The sequence below is a fragment of the Saccopteryx leptura genome, chromosome 2 (genome assembly GCF_036850995.1).
Source record: "Saccopteryx leptura isolate mSacLep1 chromosome 2, mSacLep1_pri_phased_curated, whole genome shotgun sequence".
NCBI lineage: Eukaryota > Metazoa > Chordata > Mammalia > Chiroptera > Emballonuridae > Saccopteryx > Saccopteryx leptura.
In genome coordinates this window covers 141079864-141107746 of record NC_089504.1, presented here as the reverse complement: position 1 = coordinate 141107746, position 27883 = coordinate 141079864, and the positions used below count along the sequence as shown (strand labels likewise).

The 27883-nt window shown below is 40.1% G+C and overlaps 1 protein-coding gene across 1 annotated transcript in view; it reads right to left on the bottom strand.

Moving 5' to 3' along the window:
* Nucleotides 1–27883, bottom strand: part of REDIC1 (regulator of DNA class I crossover intermediates 1) — a 68087-nt gene that overhangs the window by 29822 nt on the left and 10382 nt on the right. The window contains exons 5-7 of the mRNA XM_066365792.1: nucleotides 25065–25591; nucleotides 23476–23545; nucleotides 21533–21593 (exon numbers count right to left, since the gene is read on the bottom strand). Coding sequence (XP_066221889.1) covers nucleotides 21533–21593; nucleotides 23476–23545; nucleotides 25065–25591 — 658 coding nt within the window. The remainder of the gene's footprint in view (nucleotides 1–21532; nucleotides 21594–23475; nucleotides 23546–25064; nucleotides 25592–27883) is intronic.

The window sequence follows — 27883 nt, the reverse complement described above, 5'->3', positions numbered from 1 at the left end:
TGTGGTGGCGCAGCGGATAAAGCGTTGACCTGGAACGCTGAAGTCACCGGTTCAAAAAAACCCTGGGCTTGCCTGGTCAAGGCACATATGGGAGTTGATGCTTCCTGCTCCTCCCCCCTTTCTCTCTCTCTCTCTCTCACTCTAACTCTCCTCTCTAAAATGAATAAATAAAAATTAAAAAAAAAAAAAAAGAATGTATATTCTTCTGCCTTGGGGTGAAAGGTTCTGAAGATATCTATTAAATCGGGTTAATCTAGTATGTCCTTTAAGTCTGCTGTTTCCTTGTTAATTTTATTTCTTGGGGATCTATCAAGTGATGTGAGTGGGGTATTGAAATCCCCTACTATTATAGTATTGCTGTTGATCTTACCCTTTAAATCCATCAAAGACTGCTTTATATATTTAGGTGCTCCTATATTAGGTACGTAGATATTTATAACGGTTATATCTTCCTGTTGGATTGCTCCCTTTATCATTATGTAGTGATCTTCTTTATCTCTTACTATACCCTTTGTTTTAAAGTCCATTTTGTCTGATATAAGTATTGCTACCCCAGCTTATTTTCATTTCCATTTGCGTGAAATATTTTTGTCCATCTTTTTGTCTTCAGTCTATGTGCATCTTTTGTTTTAAGGTGTGTCTCTTATAGACAGCATATGTATGGGTCCTGTTTTCTTATCCACACAGCTACCCTATGTATTTTCATTGGATCATTTAATCCATTTACATTTAAGGTTATTATTGATATGTAGTTGTTTATTGCCATTTTATTCTTTAAAACTGTATTCCTCTTTTGCAATATTCTTTTTCTACTTTGATCTGTTACAATGGGCCCCTTAGCATTTCTTGCAGCCTTGGTTTGGTTGTAGTGAATTCCTTGAGTTTTTTTTGTCTGGAAAGCTTTTTATTTCTCCTTCAATTTTAAATGATAGCCTTGCTGGATAAAGTAGTCTTGGTTGTAGGCTCTTGTTCTGCATTACTTTGAATATTTCTTGACATTCCCTTCTGGCCTCAAGTGTTTCTGTTGAGAAGTCAGAAGTCATCTTTATTGGGGCTCCTTTGTAGGTGATAGTCTTTTTTTCTCTAGCAGCTTTTAATATTTTCTCTTTATCACTTAGCTTTGGTATTTTAATTACGATGTGTATTGGTGTAGATTTCTTTGGGTTTCTTTTTAATGGAGTTCTCTGTGCTTCTTGAACTTGTGAGATGTTTTCCTACCTTGAGGAAAGTTTTCAGCTATGATATGTTTGAACAAAATCTCTATCTCGCCCTGGCCGGTTGGCTCAGTGGTAGAGTGTCGGCCTAGCGTGCGGAGGACCCGGGTTCGATTCCCGGCCAGGGCACTCAGGAGAAGCGCCCATTTGCTTCTCCACCCCTCCGCCGCGCTTTCCTCTCTGTCTCTCTCTTCCCCTCCCGCAGCCAAGGCTCCATTGGAGCAAAGATGGCCTGGGCACTGGGGATGGCTCTGTGGCCTCTGCCTCAGGCGCTAGAGTGGCTCTGGTCGCAACATGGCGATGCCCAGGATGGGCAGAGCATCGCCCCCTGGTGGGCAGAGCGTCGCCCCCTGGTGGGCGTGCCGGGTGGATCCCGGTCGGGCGCATGTGGGAGTCTGTCTGACTGTCTCTCCCTGTTTCCAGCTTCAGAAAAATGAAAAAAAAAAAAAAATCTCTATCTCTAGTTCTCTCTCCTTCTTCAGGAACCCCTATGATGCAGATGTTATTTCTCTTCATGTTGTCACAGAGCTTAGAGTTTCCTCAGACTTTTTGAGTTTCTTTTCTTTTTTCTGCTCTGCTTCCGTGCCTTTATTTATTTTGTCCTCTAACTCGCTGATTCGATTCTCAGCTTCATCCATCCTGCTTTTAATTCCTTCCATTGTGTTCTCATTTCTGATATTGTATTTGTCATTTCTGACTGATTCTTTTTACTATTTCAATGTCCTTTTTTATATTTGCTATCTCTTTATTTAGGTGTTCATAATGACCATCTATTGTTGTTCCAATATCTTTGAGCATCCTAACAATCGTTATTTTAAACTCTGCATCTGGTAATTTGGTTATACCTGACTCATTCAGGTCCTTTTCTGAGGATTTCTCTTGATTCATTTTTGTTGCATTTCTCTGCCTTCTCATTTTGTCTGTGTAAAAGAAAGTTTTGACCACCGGAGTCCACTGGGTGTGGCCTCTGTGTTCCCTAGGTGTGGTCTGTCTGCAGGCCTCTGCTGTTGCTGCCTAGGATATTTGGGTATGGGCATTGCTGGTGCCTGCCCCCTGGGATTGTTGCTGTGGTTTCAGCCTCTCCTTCACGGGAGTGGCTGTGATCATGTGCTTGTGTGTACAAGCCTCGGTGGCCTTGGCCTTCGCCCTGCCCCCACGGGTGGCGTTATGCTCTGCCCTGAGGGCAGGGGTGAGCACCTTTGCCAAGCTGCGGGTCTCCGCCTGATTCCAGGCTTTTGCCCCACCCTTGCAGGAGGAGCCCGCTTGTGGGACAGCTGCAATCCTTGGCTCCACAGACCAGGCAGAACTGCATGCCCATGCTCAGTAGCAGAACTCCACCTGTTCTGGGCTTTTGGCTCCACCCCCACATGAGGAGCCAACTCCCAAGTCAGGCCACAAGCCTCGGTTCTGCCGGCAAGGCAAGGCTGTGCTCCTGCGCACTTGCTCAAGGGAGGGTCTCTGCCCCTTCCGGGGCTCCTGCCCTTCTCCTGTAGAATGGATTACAGGCAGTCCGCAGTTGGGCTTGACCACTTTTGCACGTCCCCTCCTCTCCAGCCGGGCAAGACTGAGCTCACACCTGGGCCCAGTGGTGGCCAGCCGGCTTCCGCCCTTGCCAACAGAACCACGCTTCCGCATCCCACTGCCACCCACCGTCGGGCGAGCCCTCAGCCATGTGGGTGGGGGCACTGCAGCTCAGACCTTAGGACTCACCTCTGTAGTCCCGAAAGCTCCCTCCTTCTAAGTGACTCTGCTCTGAGTGCCGGGGGAGAGCTTGTTTGGCTGGTGTCCTTCTTCCCTTTGCTGGTATTGCTGTTTCCAAGGGAAATATTCACTTCAGATTTGGGGAGGGACTCATCCCAGAGGTTAGGGTGGCTGTCTCTCAAAATGTTTCTCCCTGTGCCTCCTAGATTACACTCTTTTCCTGCTACTCTGGTCCTCTCCTCTATCCCCATCCCCCAGAACCCCGGGTGAGTGGTTGTGAGAGAGGTTTTCTGCATGGTCCCTTTAAGAAAAATCCTGGGTCTGAGAAATCAGTCTCTTTCTCACAAACAGTATCCTGTCTTGTTTCCAGCTAAATACTGTCCATACACCTCTTCTAGGCTCTGAGGCTGCAGGCTGGGGCTTTGTTCCTGGAACTCACTTCCTGCCCCACGAGTCTTTCCTGGCTGCCATTCGCTCCGGGGAGCTGGGCAACCCTCTCCACAGTTCCGCTTTTCCTACCAGTCTCAGTGTGGCTTCTTCAGTGTTCCTTGGTTGAAGAGTCCTCTTAGTTTAGTCCAAAGTTGGTTTTTCCAGATGATGGTTCTTAAAATTGGTTTGTAATCCACTTTGGTTCTGGGAGGTGGAAGTTGGTACGTCCGCCTACTCCATCGCCATCTTGTCTTCTCAAGCTATGTTTATCTTTTTAATTTTTACGTCTTTATGATGGGGGTAAGGAAAATTTTTACACAGCGCATGCAATGCTAGAATGAATGGTATAGAAACTTAGTTTTGGAATTTTAGAAAATGTATCTGGGCTAAATTTCTATAAAACATCCCTAGAATGTTTCTTAATTCTGAAGAAGTTGAGGGAAGTTAAACATCAATTTTTGTTGTTGATTTCTAATTAAATGATTTTTTTTTTTTTTTTTTTTTTTTTTTGTGGCAGAGACAGAGAGAGCCAAAGAAAGGGACAGACCGACAGGAAGAGAGAGAGATAAGAAACACCAATTCTTCATTGTGGTCCCTTAGTTGTTCTTTGATTGATATCTTCTATGTGCCTTGACCAGGGCTACAGCAGAATGAGTGACCCCTTGCTCGAGCCAGCGACCTTGGGCTCAAGCTGGTGAGCTTTGCTCAAACCCAATGAGCCTGCGCTCAAGCTGATGACCTCAGGGTCTCAAACCTGGGTCCTCCACGTCCCAGTCCGACACTCTATCCACTGCACCACTGCCTGGTCAGGCTCAATGATTTTTTTTAGTATAGACTGTAACAATGAATCACTCCTTAAATCTCTTGGATTTTATGGCTTAACACCAGAATTATGTTTGCACATGCACCATGGACTTACTAAAAATACAAATTCTTTGTTGGTGGGATATAAAATTTTTGATAGACAGATAGGTAAGATGAAAGAGAAGCTGTCTAACTGCAGCCAAACCAGTTTCCCTTCCCTCTTAAGCATACATTTTCTAGCCTCTTTTGGAGCTGGTTTGGACAAGTGATGCATGTTCTGGTCATGGGTAGAAGTGGTGTACATACACCACTGCCAGTCTTGGCCCATAAAAATATTCACCACAGTATCAAGCCTATACTACAAATACAGAAACAACCAGTTAAAGATAAAGTCCCTGCAAACTTGAGACCCTAAGTACCTTTATGCAGTAGAGTCTCTTCTTAAGTCCATCTATTCAATTATTGAAAAGTCTTGTATGTTTAACTTTAAAAATAATTCAAGTCCCGGTGTTAGAGAATCGGCCTGGCGTGTGGAAGTCCCAGGTTTCATTCCCTGTCAGGGCACAAAGGAGAAGGGCCCATCTGCTTCTCTACCCCTCCCCCTCTCCTTCCTCTCTATCTCTCCCTTCTCCTACCGCAGCTGAGGCACCAGTGGAGCAAAACTGGCCTGGGGGCTGAGGATGGTACCATGGCCTCTGCCTCAGGCGCTAGAATGGCTCTGGTTGCAGAGGAGCAATGCCCCAGATGGGCCAAGTGTCGCCCCCTGCTGGGCATGCCGGGTGGACCCGGTCGGTGCATGTGGCAGTCAGTCTGCCTCCCCCCACTTCTCACTTAGAAAAAATACCCCCAAAAATATATATATATATAAAATAATAATTCAAGCCCCAAACTTACAGCAGGAACACACAAGCTGAGAAAGCTAAACAGACTACAAAGCTGACACATACTTTTATACCCACTTCAGACCTGTTGATAGAGGATAACAGACAAAGAAGAGCATTACAAAGAAAAGAAACTAAATTGTTCAAGGAATTTCCCCATCCTCTAGGACAGCAAGGCTCCACGATGCCTGCCCAGCCGGATTTCATGATTAGTATGTAGTGGTTATTCTAGATCCTTCTTTTCCAAATAGGCATTTATACTGTCTCTAATACTACATATCTTCTTTGTACATCCTTTGCTATCTTTTTATTTTCAACCTTTGTTATATGTCTTGCATGTTTCTTGAAAAATATACTGAAATTATTTTTTCTTTTCAACTTATTCTTTCAATCTTTTTTTTTTTCATTTTTCCGAAGCTAGAAATGGGGAGGCAGTCAGACAAACTCCCGCATGCGCCCGACTAGGATCCACCCAGCATGCCCACCAGGGGACGATGTTCTGTCCCTCTGGGGCATCACTCTGCTGCATCCAGAGCCACTCTAGCGCCTGAGGCAGAGGCCACAGAGCCATCCCCAGTGCCCGGGCCATCTTTTCTCGAATAGAGCCTTGGCTGCAGGAGGGGAAGAGAGAGACAGAGAGGAAGGAGAGGGGGAGGGGTGGAGAAGCAGATGGGCACCTCTCCTGTGTGCCCTGGCCGGGAATCGAACCCAGGACTCCTGCATGCCAGGCCAACGCTCTACCGCTGAGCCAACTGGCCAGGACCTTTCTTTCAATCTTGATAATAAAAATCACCCCTTCTCATATATATATTCCTATATATATATATATATATATATATAGGAATATATATATATATATATTTTTATTTTTTTTTTACTTACAGAGACAGAGGGATAGATAGGGACAGACAGAAATAGAGAGATGAGAAGCATCAATCATTAGTTTTTCATTGCAACACCTTAGTTGTTCATTGATTGCTTTCTCATATGTGCCTTGACTGTGGGCCTATAGCAGATCAAGTAACCCCCCTTTCTCAAGCCAGCGACCTTGGGTCCAAGCTGGTGAGCTTTGCTCAAACCAGATGAGCCTGTGCTCAAGCTGGCGACCTCAGGGTCTTGAACCTGGGTCCTCTGCATCCCAGTCCGACACTCTATTCACTGTGCCACCGCCTGGTCAGGCTCCCCTCTTCATATTTAATATGTTAATTGCTAAGCAGGTTTCATTCCTTTCATTTTATGTTTACCATTGTAGATGTGCTATTTCACTTTTTCCCACCTTGATCAGTTTTCCTAATGTGACATCCCCATTCTTTTGAATTCTGAAGTTTTTCTATGTGTTTTCATTAGTCCAGTGAAGAAATTACCATTTAAACAATATTTAAACCTCTTTCCTCTCATACTTAAAAATTAAATGTTCCAATTTAAGATGGTGACGTAGGAGGATCCTGAGCCCACCTCGTTCCACAGACACAATGAATCTACAGCTATATATAGAACAATTTCCTCTGAAAGAAACCCAAAATCTAGCTGAGAGACTCCTTCCTACTCATCGAGTAAACAAGAAAAAACCCACAGAAAAATGGGTGTGAGAAGCTAAGACACAATTTCACCATAAACACCATCCCAGGCATGGCAACCAACAACTCCAAGCTTCTCCTTGAGGAGCAGTTTGGACATCAGATCTGGTCTCAAATTTTCAAGACCTGAACCTGAGAAGAGCACCCAAAACATCAAGCTGTGAAGGCCAATAGGACTTGTATCCACAAGAACCACTGGCCACAGCAAACTGAGAAACAATTCTTAAACTGCTCATCCAGGCTCACTGTAGCTACACCCCAAAGCCTAAAGCAGGAGCTGCCCACTGACATACCCAGTCTTTCTTTGGGGGAAAAGAAAAGCCTATTATCTTCATAGCTTTAGTCTGACAGGCAGGCTTCCAATTAAACTCACATGTAAGGACTGACTGTAACCCTCTCCATAGACCCCAGAGTCTGGGAGCTATTTTGGCACTCTCCCTCTGCCTTGCTCCAGGTTGCCAGTTATCTCCCAAAAAAAGTTTGTGCATACGTCTAGAGACCTAGTTTTTAGTGGCTGCTGACCAGGAAACACCTCCTGATCACCTGGCTCTGGTATCGCCAGTCCCACAGAACTGTAACAGAGTAAGAGTTCTCAACCAGCTACAGTGTAGTGTAGGGCATAGCACAGACCCGGATACACACCCCCAATCATTCTGTGAAAGAGGCCTATTAGTGTATGTTCATACCGATGGACCAACAACCATGCTTCTAATAAAACATACATCTAGGGGCCCAATGCAATCCTTTCCAGAGACTCAAAAGGCCATCAGGTGCTATCTTTATGCTCTCCCCCAGTCCCTCTCCTATCTCCAGTGTCTCCAAAAAGGAATTTGTGCACACACCAGGCCCCCAGCTTTTGTGGCTATTTCCTGGAAGACCCCTTTCTGATGGCCTGGCTCTGGTAGCCAGTGTGCCTTGTGTTCACAGGTTCAGTGGGATGGCAGCCAACAAAGAAACAGTTCTGAATTGACTATCAAACCAGGACTCAATGCAGAAGAAGCAGACAGAATTGCCCATCTCAAAGTATATTTGAATACTTAAAAACAAGACTCATCTATATGCCTAAGGATCTGGTTTCCAATCAGTCTGAATCTAGGTGCTGCCTAGGATCCTCGAATCAGAACACTGGCAGTTACTACACACCCTTACCTACTAAAAGCCATTAAGAATTATGTAGGCTGCCTGAACAACCAAAACGGTTTGAGAGACAACTAAGAGGTAGGACAGGGTTAAAATATAAAGTTTATTTCCTCCACAGGGCCAATCCTTTAAGATTAAGGGAGGTTTCTTTTTTTATCTAATGCATAGAAAAATGAACAAAGTCAAGGAAAATGAAAAAACATAAAAACATGCCCCAAACAAAAGAACAAGATAAAGCCTCAGAAAAGGACCTTAATAAAATAAAGTAATTTATCTGATAAGAATTCAGAATAAAATTGCTCACCCAGGTCAGGAGAACAACACGTGAACAAAGTAAGAATTTCAATAAAAAGGTAGAAAATATGAGATCACCAAACAGAAAGCACAGAGCTACAGAATATATATAATAACTGAACTGAAAAATACAACAGAAGGATTCAAAGAAGACTAGATGAAGTTGAAGAAAGAGTCAGCAAACTTAAACACATGCAGTGAAATTTATCCACTCAGAGGAGAATAAAAAAAAGGTGAAGAGAGTGTACAGGACTTATGAATCAATATCAAGTGGACCAACATTCACATTATAGGGGTCCCAAAGTAATAAAGGAGAGAAAGGGCCAGAAGATATATGTAAAGAAATTATGGTTGAGGCCCAGGCCGGTTGGCTCAGTGGCAGAGTGTCGGCCCAGTGTGTGGAAGTCCCAGGTTTGATTCCTGGCCAGGGCACACAGGAGAAGCACCCTTCTGATTCTCTACCTTTCCCCCTCTCCTTCCTCTCTATCTCTCTCTTCCCCTCCCATAGCCAAGGCTCCACTGGAGCAAAGTTGACCTGGGCACTGAGGATGGCTGCACAGCCTCCGTCTCAGGCGCTAGAATGGCTCCAGTTGCAATCAATGGAGCAACGCCCCAGAGGGGCAGAGCATTACCCCCTGGTGGGTCCTGGTCAGGCACATATGGGAGTCTCTCTCTCTGCCTCCCCACTTCTCACTTCAGAAAAAAAAAAAAAAAAAAAAAAAAAGAAAAAAAATTATGGTTGAAAATTTCCCTAACCTAGCAGAGGAAACAGACATCCAGATCCAGAAGGCCTATAGGATTACACATAAGATACACTCAAAGAGACCTTCACCAAGACACATTATGATTCAGTTATCAAAGTTAAAGACAAGGAGAAAATCTTAAAAGCAGCAACAATAAAGCAACTTATGTATATAACAATCCTCATAGGACTATAAGATTTTTCACCAGAGACTTTCCACGCCACAGGCATTGACATGATACTGTATATTCAAAATGCTAAAAGACTAACTGTCAAACAGGAATACTCTACCCAGCAAAGTTGTCCATTGATATAGAAAAAGAGATTAAAAGTTTTCTGAAGATGCAAAAGCTAAAGGATTTCATTACCACTAGACAGCCCTTACAAGAATTGTTAAAGGAACTTCCTTAAACCAAAATAAAATGGCACAAATTAGTAACAGAAAAATATAAACCTCACTGGAAAAGGTAAAAATATTGTAAAATTCAAAATAATATAATGTTGTAAAGGTAGTGGGTTAATCACTTAAAAAACTAGTATGAAGGTTAAAAGACAAAAGTAGTAAAAATAACTATAATAATTTATTGATAAACAAAATTAAAAGATATGTTGTAGCATCAAAACATAAAACATGAGGGGAGTAAAAATGCAGAACTTGAGAATACTTTTGACTTAAGTTTTTACCAACTTAAAATAGACTGCTATAAATATGTTGTTTTATATAAGACTCATGATAACCACCAATCAAAAATCTATGGTAGATACAGAAGAGATAAAGAAAAAGAAATCTAAAGCATACCACTACAGAAAATCATCAAATCAGAAAGGAAAAGAGAAAGAAAAAAGTAACAAAGGAATTATAAAACAACCAGGAAACAATGAACAAAATAGCAATAACTATATAACTATCAATAATTACTTTAAATGTAAATGGTCTTAATTCTTTCATCAAGAGATACAGAGTAGCTGATTGAATTAAAAACAAAAACAAGACATCTAGATGCTACCTACAAGAGACTCACTTCAGATATAAGGCATAGACAGACTGAAAGTGAATGGATGGAAAAAGATAATCCCTGCAAACAGAAAGCAAGCTGAGATACCTATAGGTATAGAAGACAAAATAATTTTTAAGGCAAAAACTACAATAAGAGACAAAAAAGAACATTATATAATGAAAACGGTGTGACTCAAACAAGAGAATGTACATTTGTAAATATTTATGCATCCAACATCAGAGCACCTAAAAGATATAAAGTAAAATTTGAAGACTTAAGGGGAAAAATAGACAGCAGTACAATAATACTAAGAAATTTTATTATCCCACTTTCATCAACGGATAGATAATCCAGACAGAAAATCAGTAAGGAAAAATAGGCCTTAAATGACACTTCAGATCAGATAAATGAAATACACATAGAGAACATTCCATCCAAAATCAACAGAATATACATTCTTCTCAAGGGTACATGGAACATTCTCCAGGACAGATGAATTACGAGGCCACAAAACAAGTCTTAATAAATTTATTACTGAAATGCTATCAAGCATTTTTTCAAACCACAATGATATAAAACTACAAATCAATTATAAGAACAAGCTGAAAATTTCATAAATATGTGATTAAATAACATGCCCCTAAACATCCAATGAGTCAAAGAAGAAATCAAAAGAGAAATTTAAAAATTAAAGAGAAATTTAAAAATATGTTAAGACAAATGAAAATGGAAATACAACAAACTAAAACATATGGCATACAGCAAAACAGTACTAGAAGGGAAATTTAGAATTTGTTAAGACAAATGCCAAAACTATTTTGTCTTCTATACCAAAACATATGGAATACAGCAATAAACAGTACTAAGAGGAAAATCCCTGGTGATAAACACCTACGTTAAGAAACAAGAGCCCTGGCCCTGGCCGGTTGGCTCAGCGGTAGAGCGTCGGCCTAGCGTGCGGAGGACCCGGGTTCGATTCCCGGCCAGGGCACACAGGAGAAGCGCCCATTTGCTTCTCTACCCTTCCGCCGCACTTTCCTCTCTGTCTCTCTCTTCCCCTCCCGCAGCCAAGGCTCCATTGGAGCAAAGATGGCCCGGGCGCTGGGGATGGCTCTGTGGCCTCTGCCCCAGGCGCTAGAGTGGCTCTGGTCGCAATATGGCGACGCCCAGGATGGGCAGAGCATCGCCCCCTGGTGGGCAGAGCGTCGCCCCATGGTGGGCGTGCCGGGTGGATCCCGGTCGGGCGCATGCGGGAGTCTGTCTGACTGTCTCTCCCCGTTTCCAGCTTCAGAAGAATGAAAAAGAAAAAAAAAAAAAAAAAGAAAAGAAAAGAAACAAGAGCCCTGAAGATGGCAGCGTGGCAGCGGAGTAGTTGGATGCACAGACACCCAGCTCTCAACACCAAACTGGAATACAAATCAATTTAGAAAAAATCAGCATGAAAAACCAAGACTGAACTGCAAGAACAGCTCCCAAAAACCAAGGACCAAAGAGGAAGCCACAATAATCCTGGTAAGGAGTGCCTGAATCTCCTCTGCTTACAGGAACGGAAGGGGGGGGGTGAGGCTGAGAGCCCAGAGAGGATTTCACAGAGGAAAAAGAGCAGAAACTACTGCTCACAGCCACTTACCTGGCGACCAGGGAGCAAGGTGGGTTGAAAAGACCAGCTTATCTCCCAAGTGGAAAGGACAGGGAGAGGGACAGACTGTGAGGGGCTAAGGTATGCAAGAAACGAAATAAAAAAGCTGACTCATTCGTGCTGGAGGCGGCCATAGCTGGGGGAGGGACTGAACCTTTCACAAAACAGAGCTGAAGTGCTTCCAGATCAGAGATCTCCGGACATCTATCCAGCTCCAATCAGAGCAACAAGACACAGCTGAAAACAAGAAGTGGGGAGGAGGGGCAGTAACTCAGGTCTCCATGGAGATCTGAGATACACCTCCCCCTACTGAAGCTGAGAAAAAACCCTGCCCCCAGTGAGATTAGTTGGTGGAAGAGACCTTCAGCGTCTCAGGTTACACCCACAGCATTCCTGGTTACAGTTTCAAGGAAGCCCCCTGCTGAGATCAGTTAACAAGACTATCACCTGTTAAGAAAACAAACAAATCAAGACTTCAAAGCTGCCCAAATCCCAAAGTGGATTACAAATAATAGCTGATACCAACCCAAGAAGACCTAGAAATAACACAACTGAAAACTGGAGGCAGACAACACCAAGCCTAGACTCAACCAACTCTACAAATAAAACAAAAAAAAAAAAGAAGATGAGAAGACAAAGGAGTGCAATCCAAATGAAACCACAAGAGACACCTTCGAGAGATGAACTGAGTGATATGGAAATAATCAAACTTCCAGATGCGGAGTTCAAAATAATGATTGTAAGGATGCTTAGGGATCTTAGAACAACAATGGAGGGGCAGTTTGAAAACCTAAATAAAGAAATACCAAGTATAAAAAAGAATCAGTTGGAGACGACAAATACAATATCAGAAATAAAGACCACAATGGAAGGAATTAAAAACAGGATAGATAGAGCAGAGGATCGAATCAGCGAGTTAGAGGACAACTGGAATGAAGGCATGAAAGCAGAGAAGAAAAGAGAAAAAAGACTCAAAAAGTCAGAGGAAACTCTTAGAGAGCTCTGTGACAACATGAAGAGAAAGAACATCCGCATCATAGGGGTTCCTGAAGAAGAAGAAAAAGAACAAGGGATAGAGACTTTATTCAATCATATCATAGCTGAAAACTTCCCTAAATTAATGCAAGAGAAACTCTCACAAATCCAAGAAGCACAGAGGACTCCATTAAAGAGGAACCCAAAGAAGCCTACACCAAGACACATCATAATTAAAATACCAAAGCTAAGCGATAAAGAGAAAATATTAAAAGCTGCAAGAGAAAAAAAAGTTATCACCTACAAAGGAGCCCCCATAAGGATGACATCTGACTTCTCAACAGAAACACTTGAGGCCAGAAGGGAATGGCAAGAAATATTCAAAGTAATGCAGAACAAGAACCTACAACCAAGACTACTTTATCCAGCAAGGCTATCGTATAAAATCGAAGGAGAAATAAAAAGCTTCCCAGACAAAAAACAACTCAAGGAATTCATTACAACCAAACCAATGCTGCAGGAAATGCTAAGGGGCATGGTGTAAACAGATCAAAGTGGGAAAAGAATACAGAAAAAAAAAAAAAAAAGGAATACACCTTTAAAGAAGAAAATGGCAATAAACAACTACATATCAATAATAACCTTAAATGTAAATGGATTAAAATATCCAATCAAAAGACATAGGGTAGCTGCGTGGATAAGAAAACAGGACCCATACATATGTTGTCTACAAGAGACACACCTTAGAACAAAAGACACACATAGATTGAAGGTAAAAGGATGGAAAAAAATGTTTCATGCAAACGGAAATGAAAAAAAAGCTGGGGTAGCAATACTTGTATCAGACAAATTGGACTTTAAAACAAAGGATATAGTAAGAGATAAAGAAGGCCACTACATAATGATAAAGGGAGTAATCCAACAGGAAGATATAACTATTATAAATATCTATGCACCTAATATAGGAGCACCCAAATATATAAAACAGACTTGGATGGATTTAAAGGGCGAGATCAACAGCAATACTATAATAATAGGGGATTTCAATACCGCACTAACATCACTAGATAGATCCTCAAGAAAGAAAATTAACAAAGAAACAGCAGACTTATCGGAAACACTAGATCAACTCGATTTAATAGATATCTTCAGAACCTTTCACCCTAAAGCAGCAGAATATACATTCTTTTCAAGTGCTCATGGTACATTCTCTAGGATAGACCACATGTTAGGGCACAAAAGTGCTCTCAACAAATTTAAGAAGACTGAAATCATATCAAGCACTTTCTCCGATCACAACGGCATGAAACTAGAAATGAATCACAGCAGAAAAGCTCAAAAATTCTCAAACACATGGAAACTAAATAGCAGGGTGTTAAATAATGAATGGATTAAGAATGAGATCAAAGAAGAAATAAAAAATTTCCTAGAAACGAATGACAATGAGCATACAACAACTCAAAATTTATGGGACACAGCAAAAGCAGTGCTGAGAGGGAAGTTCATAGCACTACAGGCACACTTTCAGAAGCTAGAAAAAGCTCAAATAAACAACTTAACCCTGCATCTAAAAGAATTAGAAAAAGAACAGCAAGTAAAGCCCAAATGTAGTAGAAGGAAGGAAATAATAAAGATCAGAGCAGAAATAAATGACATAGAGGCTAAAGAAACAATACAGAGGATCAATGAAACTAGGAGCTGGTTCTTTGAAAAGGTAAACAAGATTGATGAACCTTTAAGTAGACTCACCAAGAAAAAGAGAGAGAGGACTCAAATAAATAAAATTAGAAATGAGAGAGGAGAAATAACAACTGACACAACAGAAATACAAAATATTGTAAGAAAATACTATGAAGAACTGTATGCCAAAAAACTAGACAACCTAGATGAAATGGACAAATTCCTTGAAACATATAATCTTCCAAAAATCAATCTGGAAGAATCAGAAAACCTAAACAGACCGATTACAACAAATGAGATCGAAACAGTTATCAAAAAACTCCCAACAAAGAAAAGTCCGGGCCCGATGGCTTCACAACGGAATTCTACCAAATATTCAAAGAAGAACTAACTCCTATCCTTCTCAAACTATTTCAAAAAATTCAAGACGAAGGAAGACTTCCAAGCTCCTTTTATGAGGCGAGCATAATTCTGATTCCAAAACCAGGCAAAGACAACACAAAGTAAGAAAATTATAGGCCAATATCTCTGATGAATATAGATGCTAAAATCCTCAACAAAATATTAGCAAACCAGATCCAACAATATATGGAAAAAATCATACACCATGATCAAGTGGGATTTATTCTGGGGAGGCAAGGCTGGTACAATATTTGTAAATCAATCAATGTGATTCATCACATAAACAAAAAGAAGGAGAAAAACCATATGATAATTTCAATAGATGCAGAAAAAGCATTTGATAAAATCCAGCACCCATTCATGATCAAAACTCTCAGCAAAGTGGGAATACAGGGAACATACCTCAACATGATAAAAGCCATCTATGAGAAACCCACAGCCAACATCATTCTCAATGGGAAAAAATTAAAAGCAATACCCTTAAGATCAGGAACAAGGCAGGGGTGCCCCCTTTCACCACTCTTATTTAACATAATCCTGGAAGTCCTAGCCACAGCAATCAGACAAGAAGAAGAAATAAAAGGCATTCAAGTTGGAAAAGAAGAAGTAAAACTATCATTATTTGCAGATGATATGATATTGTATATAGAAAACCCTAAAGTCTCAGTCAAAAAACTACTGGACCTGATAAATAAATTCAGCAAAGTGGCAGGATATAATATCAATACTCAGAAATCAGAAGCCTTTTTATACACCAACAATGAACAGTCAGAAAGAGAAATTAAGGAAACAATCCCCTTCACAATTACAACCAAAATAATAAAGTACCTAGGAGTAAACTTAACCAAGGAGACTAAAGACCTGTACTCGGAAAATTACAAAACATTGATAAAAGAAATCAGGGAAGATACAAACAAGTGGAAGCATATACCGTGCTCATGGTTAGGAAGAATAAACATCATTAAAATGTCTATATTACCCAAAGCAATCTATAAATTCAATGCAATACCAATTAAAATACCAATGACATATTTCAAAGATATAGAACACATATTCCAAAAATTTATATGGAACGAAAAGAGGACACGAATAGCCTCAGCAATCTTAAAAAAGAAGAATAAAGTGGGAGGTATCACACTTCCGGATATCAAGTTATACTACAAGGCCGTTGTACTCAAAACAGCCTGGTACTGGCATAAGAACAGGCATATAGATCAATGGAACAGAACAGAGAACCCAGAAATAAACCCACAGTTCTATGGACAACTGATATTTGACAAAGGAGGTAAGGAAATACAAGGGAGTAAAGACAGCCTCTTTAACAGATGGTGTTGGGAAAATTGGACAGCTACCTGCAAAAAAATGAAACTAGATCACCAGCTTACACCACTCACAAAAATAAACTCAAAGTGGATAAAAGACTTGAATGTAGGCCGTGAAACCATAAGCATCTTAGAAGAAAACATAGGCAGTAAGCTCTCGGACATCTCTCGGAGCAATATATTTGCTGATTTATCTCCACGGGGAAGTGAAAATAAAGACAGGATAAACAAATGGGACTATAAACTAAAAAGCTTTTGCACAGCTAAAGACAACAAGAACAGAATAAAAAGACAAACTACACAATGGGAGAACATATTTGACAATACGTCTGATAAGGGGTTAATAACCAAAATTTATAAAGAACTTGTAAAACTCAACACCAGGAAGACAAACAACCCAATCCAAAAATGGGCAAAAGAGATGAATAGACACTTCTCCAAAGAGGACATACAGATGGCCAATAGGCATATGAAAAAATGCTCAACATCACTAATCATTAGAGAAATGCAAATTAAAACCACAATGAGATATCACTTCACACCAGTCAGAATGGCGCTTATCAACAAAACAACACAGAATAAGTGCTGGGGAGGATGTGGAGAAAAGGGAACCCTCCTGCACTGCTGATGGAAATGCAGACTGGTGCAGCCACTGTGGAAAACAGTATGGAGATTCCTCAAAAAACTGAAAATCGAACTGTCTTTTGACCCAGCTATCCCACTTTTAGGAATATACCCCAAGGACACCATAGAACGGCTCGAAAAGGAGAAATGCACCCGCATGTTTGTGGCAGCATTGTTCACAATAGCGAAGATCTGGAAACAGCCCAAGTGTCCATCAGAGGACGAGTGGATTAAAAAGCTTTGGTACATATATACTATGGAATACTACTCAGCCATAAGAAATGATGACATCATTTACAATAACATGGATGGACCTTGACAACATTATACGGAGTGAAATAAGTAAATCAGAAAAAAAACTAAGATGAATCCATACATAGAAGGGACATAAAAATGAGACTCAGAGACATGAACAAGAATGTGATGGCAACAGGGGCGGGGGGTTGGGGGAGGGGGGATGGGGTGAAGATGGAGAGAGGGGTTAGGGGAGGGGAGGGGCACAAAGAAAACCAGATAGAAGGTGACAGAAGACAATTTAACTTTGGGGGAGGGGTATACAGCACAATCAAATGTCAAAATAATCTAGAGATATTTTCTCTCAACATATGTACCCTGATCTATCAATGTCACTGCATCAAATTTAATTAAAAAAAAAAAAAAAAAGAAACAAGAGCCCTGGCCAGTTGGCTGGCTCAGTGGTAGAGCGTCAGCCTGGCGTGCAAGGGGTCCCAGGTTCGATTCCCAGCCAGGGCACACAGGAGAAGAGCCCATCTGCTTCTCCACCCCTCCCCCTCTCCTTCCTCTCTGTCTCTCTCTTTCCCTCCCGCAGCCGAGGCTCCATTGGAGCAAAGATGGCCCGGGCGCTGGGGATGGCTCCTTGGCCTCTGTCCCAGGCGCTAGAGTGGCTCTGGTTCGCAACAGAGCGACACCCCGGAAGGGGCAGAGCATCGCCCCCTGGTGAGCAGAGCGTCGCCCCCTGGTGGGCGTGCCGGGTGGATCCCGGTCGGGCGCATGCGGGAGTCTGTCTGACTGTCTCTCCCCATTTCCAGCTTCGGAAAAATACAAAAAAAAAAAAAAAAAAAAAAGAAACAAGAAAGTACTCAAATAAACAACCTAATTTCATACCTCAAGGAATTCAAAAAAAGAAAAAACTGAGCCTATAGTTAGTAGAAGAAAGAAATAACAAAGATCAGAGTGGTAATTAATGAAATAGAGACTAAAAATAAAAAGTCAATCAAACTAACACCTGGTTTAGAACAGAAAAGTAAGTTGACAAACCATTAGCTAGATTAAACAAGAAAAAAGAGAGGACTCATATAAATACATGAATGAAAAAGGAAAAGTTACAACTGATACCATAAAAATACAAGGAAATATAGAAGACAATTATACATCAACAAAATGGACAACATAGAAAAAAAAAAGATAAATTTTTAGAAACATACAAACTACCAAGACTGATTCATGAAAAAATAGAAAACACATATTGACTCATTTTTCATAAGGAAAGTGAATCAGTGATCAAACACCATCCAAAAAACAACAGTTGAGGACCAATGGCTTCACTGGTAAATTCCAACAAAGAATAATTAATACGGATCCTTCTCATATTTTACAAAAAGTGCAAGAGGAGGGAACATTCCCTCACTCATTTTATGAGGCCAATTTTATTCTAATGATAAACCAAACAAAAACACTACAAGAAAAGAAAATTTCAGGACAGTATTGTTGTAATGTCCATAAATAAAAGTCCAGAACAAAATACCAGCACACCGACTTTAACAATACCTTAAAAGGATTATACACTGGCCCTGGCCGGTTGGCTCAGTGGTAGAGCGTCGGCCTGGCGTGTGGGGGACCCAGGTTCGATTCCCGGCCAGGGCACATAGAAGAAGCGCCCATTTGCTTCTCCACCCTCCACCCCTCCTTCCTCTCTGTCTCTCTCTTCCCCTCCCGCAGCCAAGGCTCCATTGGAGCAAAGATGGCCCGGGCGCTGGGGATGGCTCCTTGGCCTCTGCCCCAGGCACTAGAGTGGCTCTGGTCGTGGCAAAGCGACGCCCCGGCAGGGGCAGAGCATCGCCCCCTGGTGGGTAGAGCATCGCCCCTGGTGGGCGTGCCGGGTGGATCCCGGTCGGGCACATGCGGGAGTCTGTCTGACTGTCTCTCCCCGTTTCCAGCTTCAGAAAAATACAAAAAAAAAAAAAAGGATTATACATTACTAAGTGAGTGTTAGCCTACAGCTAACACCATATTCAACTGTGAAAAGCTAAAAGTTTTCCTCTATGAGCAGATACAAGAAAAGGATGCCTACCTTCTCCACTTCTAGTCAACATAATATTGGAAGAGCTAGCTGGAGCAATCTAAAAATAGAACTACCTATATAATCCATTAACTCCACTCCTGGTTATTTTTCCAAAAGAAATGAAGACACTCAAAAAGGCTATCCTAGTCCCCGTGTTCACTGCAGCATTATTTACAACAGCCAGAGTAATGCTAGTTTTTTGTTTTGTTTTTTGTATTTTTCTGAAGTGAGAAGTGGGGAGGCAGAGAGACAGAGTGCCTGACTGGGATCCACCTGCCTGAAGCGTTGCTCCATTGCAACTGGAGCCATTCTAGTGCCTTAGGCAGAGGCCATGGAGCCATCCTCAGCACCCGGACCAACTTTGCTCCAGTGGAGCCTGGGCTGAGAGAGGGGAAAAGAGAAGTGGTGAGAAAGGAGAGGGGGAAGGGTGGAGAAGCAGATGGGCGTTTCTCCTATGTGCCCTGGCTGGGACTCGAACCCAGGACTTCCACACGCCAGACCAACACTCCATCACTGAGCCAACTGGTCAGGGCCCAGTTGTTGTTTTTTTAATTACAAAATGTACAGTGCTCAAGCACTATTATTTTTTTCTCATGTAATAATCTAAAATGAGTTTTTCTGGTCAGCGGCCAATTTTTTTCCACTGGTGATTTAGAGACCCAGTCTTTCCCATCTTATGCCTCCAAAAAGCCCTTAGGGCTTCAATGCCATCTAGCCATTAAGAGGATAACACTGGAAAAGGAATTCTCCCTTCTTACAATCCTTGAAAATGATTCTCACTTCTGATAACATTCCATTACTGATATCTAGCCATGTGGCCATACTTAGATGGATAGAAGATTAGGAAATACATTCCTTGGCTGGGTAGCCATTTCACAGTGACAGCTTCACTCTATAAAATATGGTACATAAATTTTGTTGAAGTGTTACCTTTACTGTAACCTCCTCCTATATTTTCGATCTTAGTGAATGATACCATCCCATCAACAACCCATTCATTTACCCAAATCATAAATCCAGGTCTTCAATTTTTTTCTTTCTCCCTTAAACTAATCATCAGATCCTAACAATTCTAAATCTTCTAGATTTTTTTTATACGTTGTCCCTCATTTCCATCCTTACTGTCACTGGTCACCTTCAAGCCCTAATCATTTTTACCCTGCCTTGAGTCTTGCCACTTCTCAAATCTCCTCATTATTGCCAGACACATCTTAATACTCTAATGTCATCATACTCCTCCAATAAAATTTTTCAGGGGATTTTCTTTCTGTTTAGTGATAGGAATTTAAACTGTTATGTCATGCAAGGTCTTTTATGCCAACCCTTTATATTGTCCAAAATTATTGATGTCCCCCTAGCCCTTGGAATATGTACTATAGTAGTTGCAATAATAATAAAATAAAACAAGTTACTTGCAGCTTTTAAAACAAGCCATACTCTCTCACATTTTACTTCCTATCTATGTTGCTCCTTCTTTGTAGAATGAAGACATTTTGTCCATTTGTAAGCTTATTAATACCCAGATCAAAAACTTTCTCCTCAGACCTGGCCAGTTGGCTCAAGTGGATAAAATTAGCCAGTCATGGAGATGTTCCAGGTTCGATCCCTGATCAGGGTGCACATGATAAGCGACCATCTGTTTCTCTTCCTCTCCCTTTACCCATTCTCTCTCTCTTCCCCTCTCACAGCCAGTGGCTCTACTGGTTCAAGCATCAGCCACGGGTACAAAGGATAGTTCAGTTGGTCAGAGTGTCCGCCTCAGGCTCTGGGGATGGCTTGGTCGGTCTGAACATCGGCCTCAGGTGCTGAGAGTAGCTAAGAAGATCCAAACATCAGCTCCAGATGGGGGTTGCTGGGTGAACCCAGTTGAGGTGCATGTGGAAGTCTGTCTCTCTATCTCCCTTTCTCTCACTTAAAATAAAAAGTTTCTCCTCTATCACATCTTCCTCTGACTAGTCATGACTTTTAGAAGTGCCTTTTTCTAGGCTCCTACTCCCTTTTATACAAACCCCAGCTGGATCATTTTAGCTAAATGCATTAGATTTTTTTCTGTTTCTGTCTTGCAATTAGATTATAATTTCTGAAAGATAGGTTCCCTGTCCTTTCATCTCTGCACCTTGCAGAGTCTGGTGCATAATAGAATATAAACTTCATGACAACAAAAACTTTGTTTTTCCACCACTGTATCCCCAGTGTCTAGAATACAGGAGATAATAAATATCTATTAAATGAATGCATAATCTACTCAATGCGTGTTCACTGAAGATAAAAAAGAAAACTATTAGTATAGTCAAAAATTTAGATAAGACAAGCATTTGAATTCTGGCTCAAGTGTGTAACCCTGAACAAGTTATTTAATCTCTCTGAACTTGAGTCTCTTGCAGTGAAGACTTCACAGGATCAGGCTCTTGCAGATTAAAGTACATAAAGCTCCCAGCACAATGCCTGGATTGCTGCAACAATCATACACCCTTATTATGAGCAAGGGTTACAACTTGCCTAACCAGGGTTTATAAATGTTTCAGTATTCCTAATCATGTTCCACATATGGCACATTGAAACCTAAAGCAGTTTCATCTTGTAAGAAATTTTATAAAAGTTATCAAAAGAATTTTAACTGTGCCTACGTTAGTCTGTCTCAAAGCACATTATAGTTTCTGAAAAGGTGTTAATTTTATTTCTATACCTAAGCTATAATTTCTTCAGAGTAAGAAAACATAAGAAAAGTTTCTGATAAAAGCTAACCTTAAATCAAAATAAACTGCAAATACTAAAATATAACATGATAACATAACTTGAACACGTTACCTCGCCAAGTCCAGCATCCCATGATTTCTTAGAATGCAATTCCTCCAAAGAGTTATTAATTCTAAAAGTCATAAATAAGACAGTATTAAAGTTTTGTTTTATTCCTTCTGAAAATTATTGTTCTAAATTATGATTCCTAAAGTTGGCTGTGAATCAGAAGCTTTTTTAAAAAGGATTCATAAGTTCCATCCTAAGGAGCTTCTTCACTATGTGTGGATCAAACTTGCAATTTTGTATTTTAAAATCTCGCCCTCAAGTGATGTGAGTCTGAGCCAGGTTTAGGAACCATGTAATAAACCATTTCATAAAGTATATTTTAAAATTCAAAGTCTAACATGCTGATTTTCATTCATAAATTTCTGGATATTTAAAAATTTGATAATTTTTTGACTTATTAAATAAATTGGAAATCTATATTTTATGGGTAATTTTTTGTGCTAATCCCATCTATAAGAAAATATTTCCAGTATAAAAAACCTATTCTAGTTCATAATTTTTCACTTAGCAAGATTTGACTAAAAGCACAATTATTACCAAGAAAGTTAGGACTATTCTGAAACAAGTTGTTTTTTTTTAATTATCTATAACTGCAGTGTCATAGACTATTCATATGCTTCCTTGCGCCATTAACATATGAATTCTATCACGTCTTTATTCTGGTTCTAGATAACCAAGCAACCTTCCCAAGGAGAGCTGCCAAAAGTTAGAAAATATGCTTATTGTGCCAGTAAGCATTCCTATACATGTAATCCTTTTATATCTTACTATAAATTAATTGATATTCTAAAGGGTATATGTTTCTTGAACACATATATCAGTTTTCTCAAATCTAACACCAAAATTCAGATTAAAAGGTACTTTTGCACTGGCGAATATGAGCACCATACTCTCAAATAGGGTTGTGAGCATGTGTAGCTAGATATTAATAAAGGAAGGAAACAGAGCTTATAAGATTTTGAGCTTAATAAACTAGAGATGAGAGAATCAAATATTATGATTAATAAAACTCAGAGGCCTACTTCAGTAGGAAGTTACAGCATTCCATTTATTAGGAAGCTATAGCATTTACAGTTTCAGATACCCCTTCTCCCCATGAAAAGAGGAAGAAGCACTTTTTCAATCTTCCCAAGGTACAACAGGTTCACCTCCAGACTAAGGGAAGAGGTGCTTCTGTGCTTCCACTTTGAGGTATGCGCAGAAGCCAAAATGGTGGCCACAGGGTCCTGTCAGTCTAGCCTAGAAAAAGAATCTGATTGGTTACTGAGAGCAACCAACAGAAGCCTATGAAAGATTAAGAAGCTGATTGGTTGGTTTGACGAAAAGATAGACTTTCCCAGCTGAAACAACACAAGCCTAACAAAGGAGTGTGTAGTCTCTCTTTTCTCAATTGGAAATATGCTCATCCCATTCATTCAGAAGTTCTCCAAGCAGCCATGCATTTCTATAAGCCACACAAGCTGGCTGCAGCCATGTGGATTCCAAGCACAGGCCTGAGCACAACAATTCAGCACCTGATCTGGACTAAGGTTTGATATGGACTGAACCATAGTATGAAATTCCTGGACACTGGTCTTTCCCCTGGGCCTGATGAAGACTAGACTGGACTTTTCTCTTTTTTTATGATAGGATGGATTCAGATGAGACATTGGGAACCTATGGGCAGCCTTCTGTTTCAATCCCAAATAAATCTTACCATGAATGCCCTCCTCCTGCCATATTTGAGTCCTGTAGAATACCTTCCCCGTAACTCCACAAAAGAACACCATTTCTAGTAGAAATAGGGTGATAGAACCAAGATTCTGACAATTGGTAAGGCTTCTTTGAGAGTAGCCTGCCCAGCCTCAGACAGCAATATGCCTACTTCAGTTAGCATTCATTCATCCCTTCAAAATCCATTATACTAGATTCTAATTTGCATTCCCCAGATTTACCTAAAAACTTACATATTGTTCACTGGATATTTCTGGATTTCTATCTGTGATGTCTTCTCTAGGCAGTCCCTTTCAAATTTTCCTTTAAAAATAAAAGGGTGCAATGAACCAAAACTTTAGCAAAAACTATTTGTTTTTTAATTTGAAGCTTATGAGTATGACTCATATATAGAAAAATACCTGGTCCACAATGTCATATAATAGAATGCCATTCTACTTTTAATTCCATATTCCTCCAAATACACACAATCACACACACATACATATACAGTCTACCGGAAAGTTCTGTCCGTTTTTGGAATTAAAACAAAATACAAATTTTTCTTACCGTCAATAAACTTTATTAAATAATATAATTGCCATTATTATTAATGATTTCTTGCCAGCGTGAGGGCAATTTGTATATCCCATTTTTGAAAAATGTTTTATCTTTTGATGCAAAAAATTGAACCAGTGCTTGTTTGATATCTTCTTCATTTTTGAATTTTTTGTCCTTCAAAAAATTTTGTAAGGACAGAAACAAGTGATAGTTGGAGGGTGCTAAGTCCGGGGAATATGGTGGATGCGACAGAATTTCCCAGCCTAGTTCTGCAATTTTTTGACGAGTCCCCAAAGCAGCATGTGGCCTGGCATTATCATGAAACAGTATGATGTTCTTCCTATTGAACATTGCCAGCCTCTTTTCTTGGACTGCTGTCTTTAAATTATCCAGTTGCTGACAATATTTCTCCGAATTGAGCTTTTCATTCGGTTTTAAAAGCTCATAATGTATTGGTCCTCGAATGTCCCACCATATACACATTCTCTTATTTAGAGTCAAATTTAGTTTAGAGGTGGAAGGGCTAGGTTTTCCAGGTTCACAATATGCTCTTTTCCTTACGATGTTTTCGTAGGTAATCCACTTTTCATCCCCAGTTATCATCCGGTTCAAGAAGGGCTCGATTTTGTTCCGAGCAAGCAGAGATGTGCATATGACGACTCGATCATCCAAATTCTTCTGACTTAATTCATGTGGCACCCATCTTGAATATTTCCACACCAATTCTATCTTCCAAATATGGTCCAAAACGGTTTGCTGAGCTGAATTAAGCCTTTCTGCGATCTCCAATGTTATCAGAAAAGGATCTTGCTCCAACATGGTCTTAACAACATCGTCATTGATCAAAGATGGTCGCCCAGAACGTGGCTTATCAGAAAGGTCGAAATCACCTGTTTTGAATTTTTCGAACCATCTTCTGCATGTCCTATCAGAAACTGTACCTTCACCAAACACTTTCAATAAATTTCTACATGCTTCTATAGCATTTCTTCCTTGTTGAAATTTGTAAAAATTACAGTGGCATAAATGAACTTTATCAGTAGCCATGGGTACACTATCGCTTCACACATAAGACTAACGTGAATCAACTTTGTTTTAGTTAATTTGCTACGTCAGTACGTATACATTAAGTGATAAAAATAGAGAGGCACACATGCGCCAAATAAACATGTGCTTACGTGTCAAAACTTGTTGTGATAGAAACAGACAGGACTTTCTGGTAGACCTGATACATACACCATAACTGAAATGGACTATTATGTTTTCTACATATAACACCAACCTTTTTCTTCAGAGCTAGCTGGGTAACAGTCCTTCTCAAGAAATGTACTAGGATTATTTCCTTCATTATTGTATTCTCTCTGGTAGTTGTTGTTTGGCTGACACTTTTCTGGATAACTTGTTTTATTAAAGTTAGAACTACTGAAATTTAACTCTGGATCTGTAAAAATACTTCTAATACATCTATCAGAGGAATAGTTTATAACAGAACTGGTGACTGCATAAATATCTCCCACACTCTCATAACCACATTTATCAAATGGTTTCTTTATCCTCTCTTGATCTATGCTTAATAAATTGATCACATTTGCATTTAAAAAAGAATCAAAATTCCCTGGTAGAAGGTTGGGGGGTGGCTGGTTCATATCTTCAAGAAAATTTGAAACTTTTTTTCTATTTTCTCCCCAAATATGTTGTACTGATTGTTTTTCAGTAATGAAGTCTGAATGCCTTCCCTTATCCATGCTTGCAAAATCTTCACCCATAAATACAGCAGGTCTTCCAGTGAGGAAATTAATATTTCCTGGACTTTGGGGTAAATAAAAACATATTTAGCAAGAAAAACATAAGAGCATTTTCATTTAGAAACTTTTCAATTCTTAGAAACCATATTGAGCAGCTACTAATATTTGTCTAGACTATGTTTTTATTTTTCATATTAAATACATAATATTACTCTGGGTAGAAATGTGTCTAATGCATTCTTGTAATGCTTTAGTGAGCATAAAAATAACTTACACTTAGTTTAGTATCTCAATGTGAAAAATTAGTATGTGGTTCAACTTACTGTTATATTAACAAAACAAAACATGACCAACCTGTAGTATGTCTTCTGTAATAACATCTAGCAAATAACCTACACAACCACTGTATGTCACTGATGCTCCATTTAACCAGAAAAAATTATGTTTAAAACTGTGCTGAGAAAAATTATCTCCAATGTTAAAATATTAAATCAAATACGAGAAAATTATAATAGCTATTTCTCAACCTAACAAGGATATCAAAACAATTCTGATGTCCCCAAGGAAGAACAATATAAATAGAAATGCTTATATAGGTAATAAAATAAAATGCATATAAGTAATGAGAGAGTTAAGTAAGTAAATTCCCTTCAAATGCTGAAATCATAACTCTAGGTTATATCCAACTTGTATAAAAGATTCAGAGCCATCACAGAAAATTAGTAATCAAGATATTCTGGATTTTGTTGCCACTGACTATCTACAATTTTATTTGGGGTTAGGTTGTTCCAGAGATTGGAGATACAAAAGAATTTTATAAAAGAAATATAGACTGCTAAAACTGATTGATTTCCTATTTTACTTTTTAAGTTATTTATAAAGAGAAAGATGTTTTGCTCGTGAATATTCACAGATCATCCTTTATTGTTTTGGAATATGTTTTCTGGCAGAATAATGCTATTCTGTTATAGCAAAGGCTTAACTGATGGTTAGCAATAATATCCATCATTAACACCAGAAACATTTCTATTAATAACTCACATCACATGATCCCAAACCTAAGCAGCAGCCAGTCTTGGCCTGAAACAGTTTCATCTAAGCCTGGCATTAGCACAGCCAGCCCTCTGTACAACACGGACTTCCTAGTTGCCTCCAAACCCTGCATAAGCAGCAAGCAACTACAGATCATCTTGTAACTCCTACCAGGCGGCCCTAAGCCTGGCACAAGTGGTAGCTGACCTTGGCCTGCACTTGAGAGCTTCTCAGGAGACTCTAGATGTAACATGCCCAGTGGTGGGTTTCAGAGCACCACCCAACCAGCTCCACAGATGACACACTCAAAAGAGAAACTTGGCTGGTACCATAGCCCTGCTAAAGCAACTCCCACTCCATGGACTCAGTTCCCACATAACAGCTTGTCTGCTGTAGTTGCGGCCAATCCTCACAGCTTGAGCATAAACCCCATTCACTGACTACCAACAGCAATTGAGGTCCAAATACAAAAGGAGGGCATACAACCCTTCCAGGGACACCCCTGGAACACCAAGTTCAGGTGCAGGGAGACTACACCACTGGGCCCCACAAAACATGTAAGGCCTCTCTGTCAAGACCAGGAGACACAACAGATCTACCTAATACATACAAACAAACACAGGGAGTCAACCCTAATAAGGAGATAATGAAATAGGTCCCAAATGAAAGTACAGGACTAAACTCCAGAAAAAGAACTGAATAAAATAAAGGCTACTAATCTACCAGATACAGAGTTAAAAAAAAAAAAAGAAGCTGGTTATAAAGATGCTCAATCAACTTAGGGGAAGAATAGGCGAACTCAATGAGAACTTACACAAAAAGATAGAAACCATAAAAAAGAACCAGTCAGAAATGAAGAATACAGTAACGTAATTAAGAATACATTACAAGGAAATCAAGAGTAGATCATATGGTGCAGAGGATTAAATCAGTAATTTGGAAGACAAGGTAGTAGAAAAAACCCAATTGAGACATCAAAAACACAGGGGAAAAAAATGAGGACATTTTAACAGACCACAGGGACAACATCAAGCATAACAATATTCACATAATAAGATACCAGAGGAGAAGAAAGAGGGAGAGAAAAAGACTGAAAAACCAATTTGGCTGGCTGTTTCAGAAGATAGAGCATCAGCCCAGCATATGGAGTCCCAGGTTCAATGCCCCATCAAGGCACACAGGCCAAGCGACTATTTGCTTCTCTTCCCCTCTTACAGCCAGCAGCTCGATTCATTCCAGTGTCAGCCCCAGGTGCTGAGGATGGCTCAATTGGTCTGAGCGTCAGCTTCACACACTAAAAATATCTCAGTTGATTCAAACATCA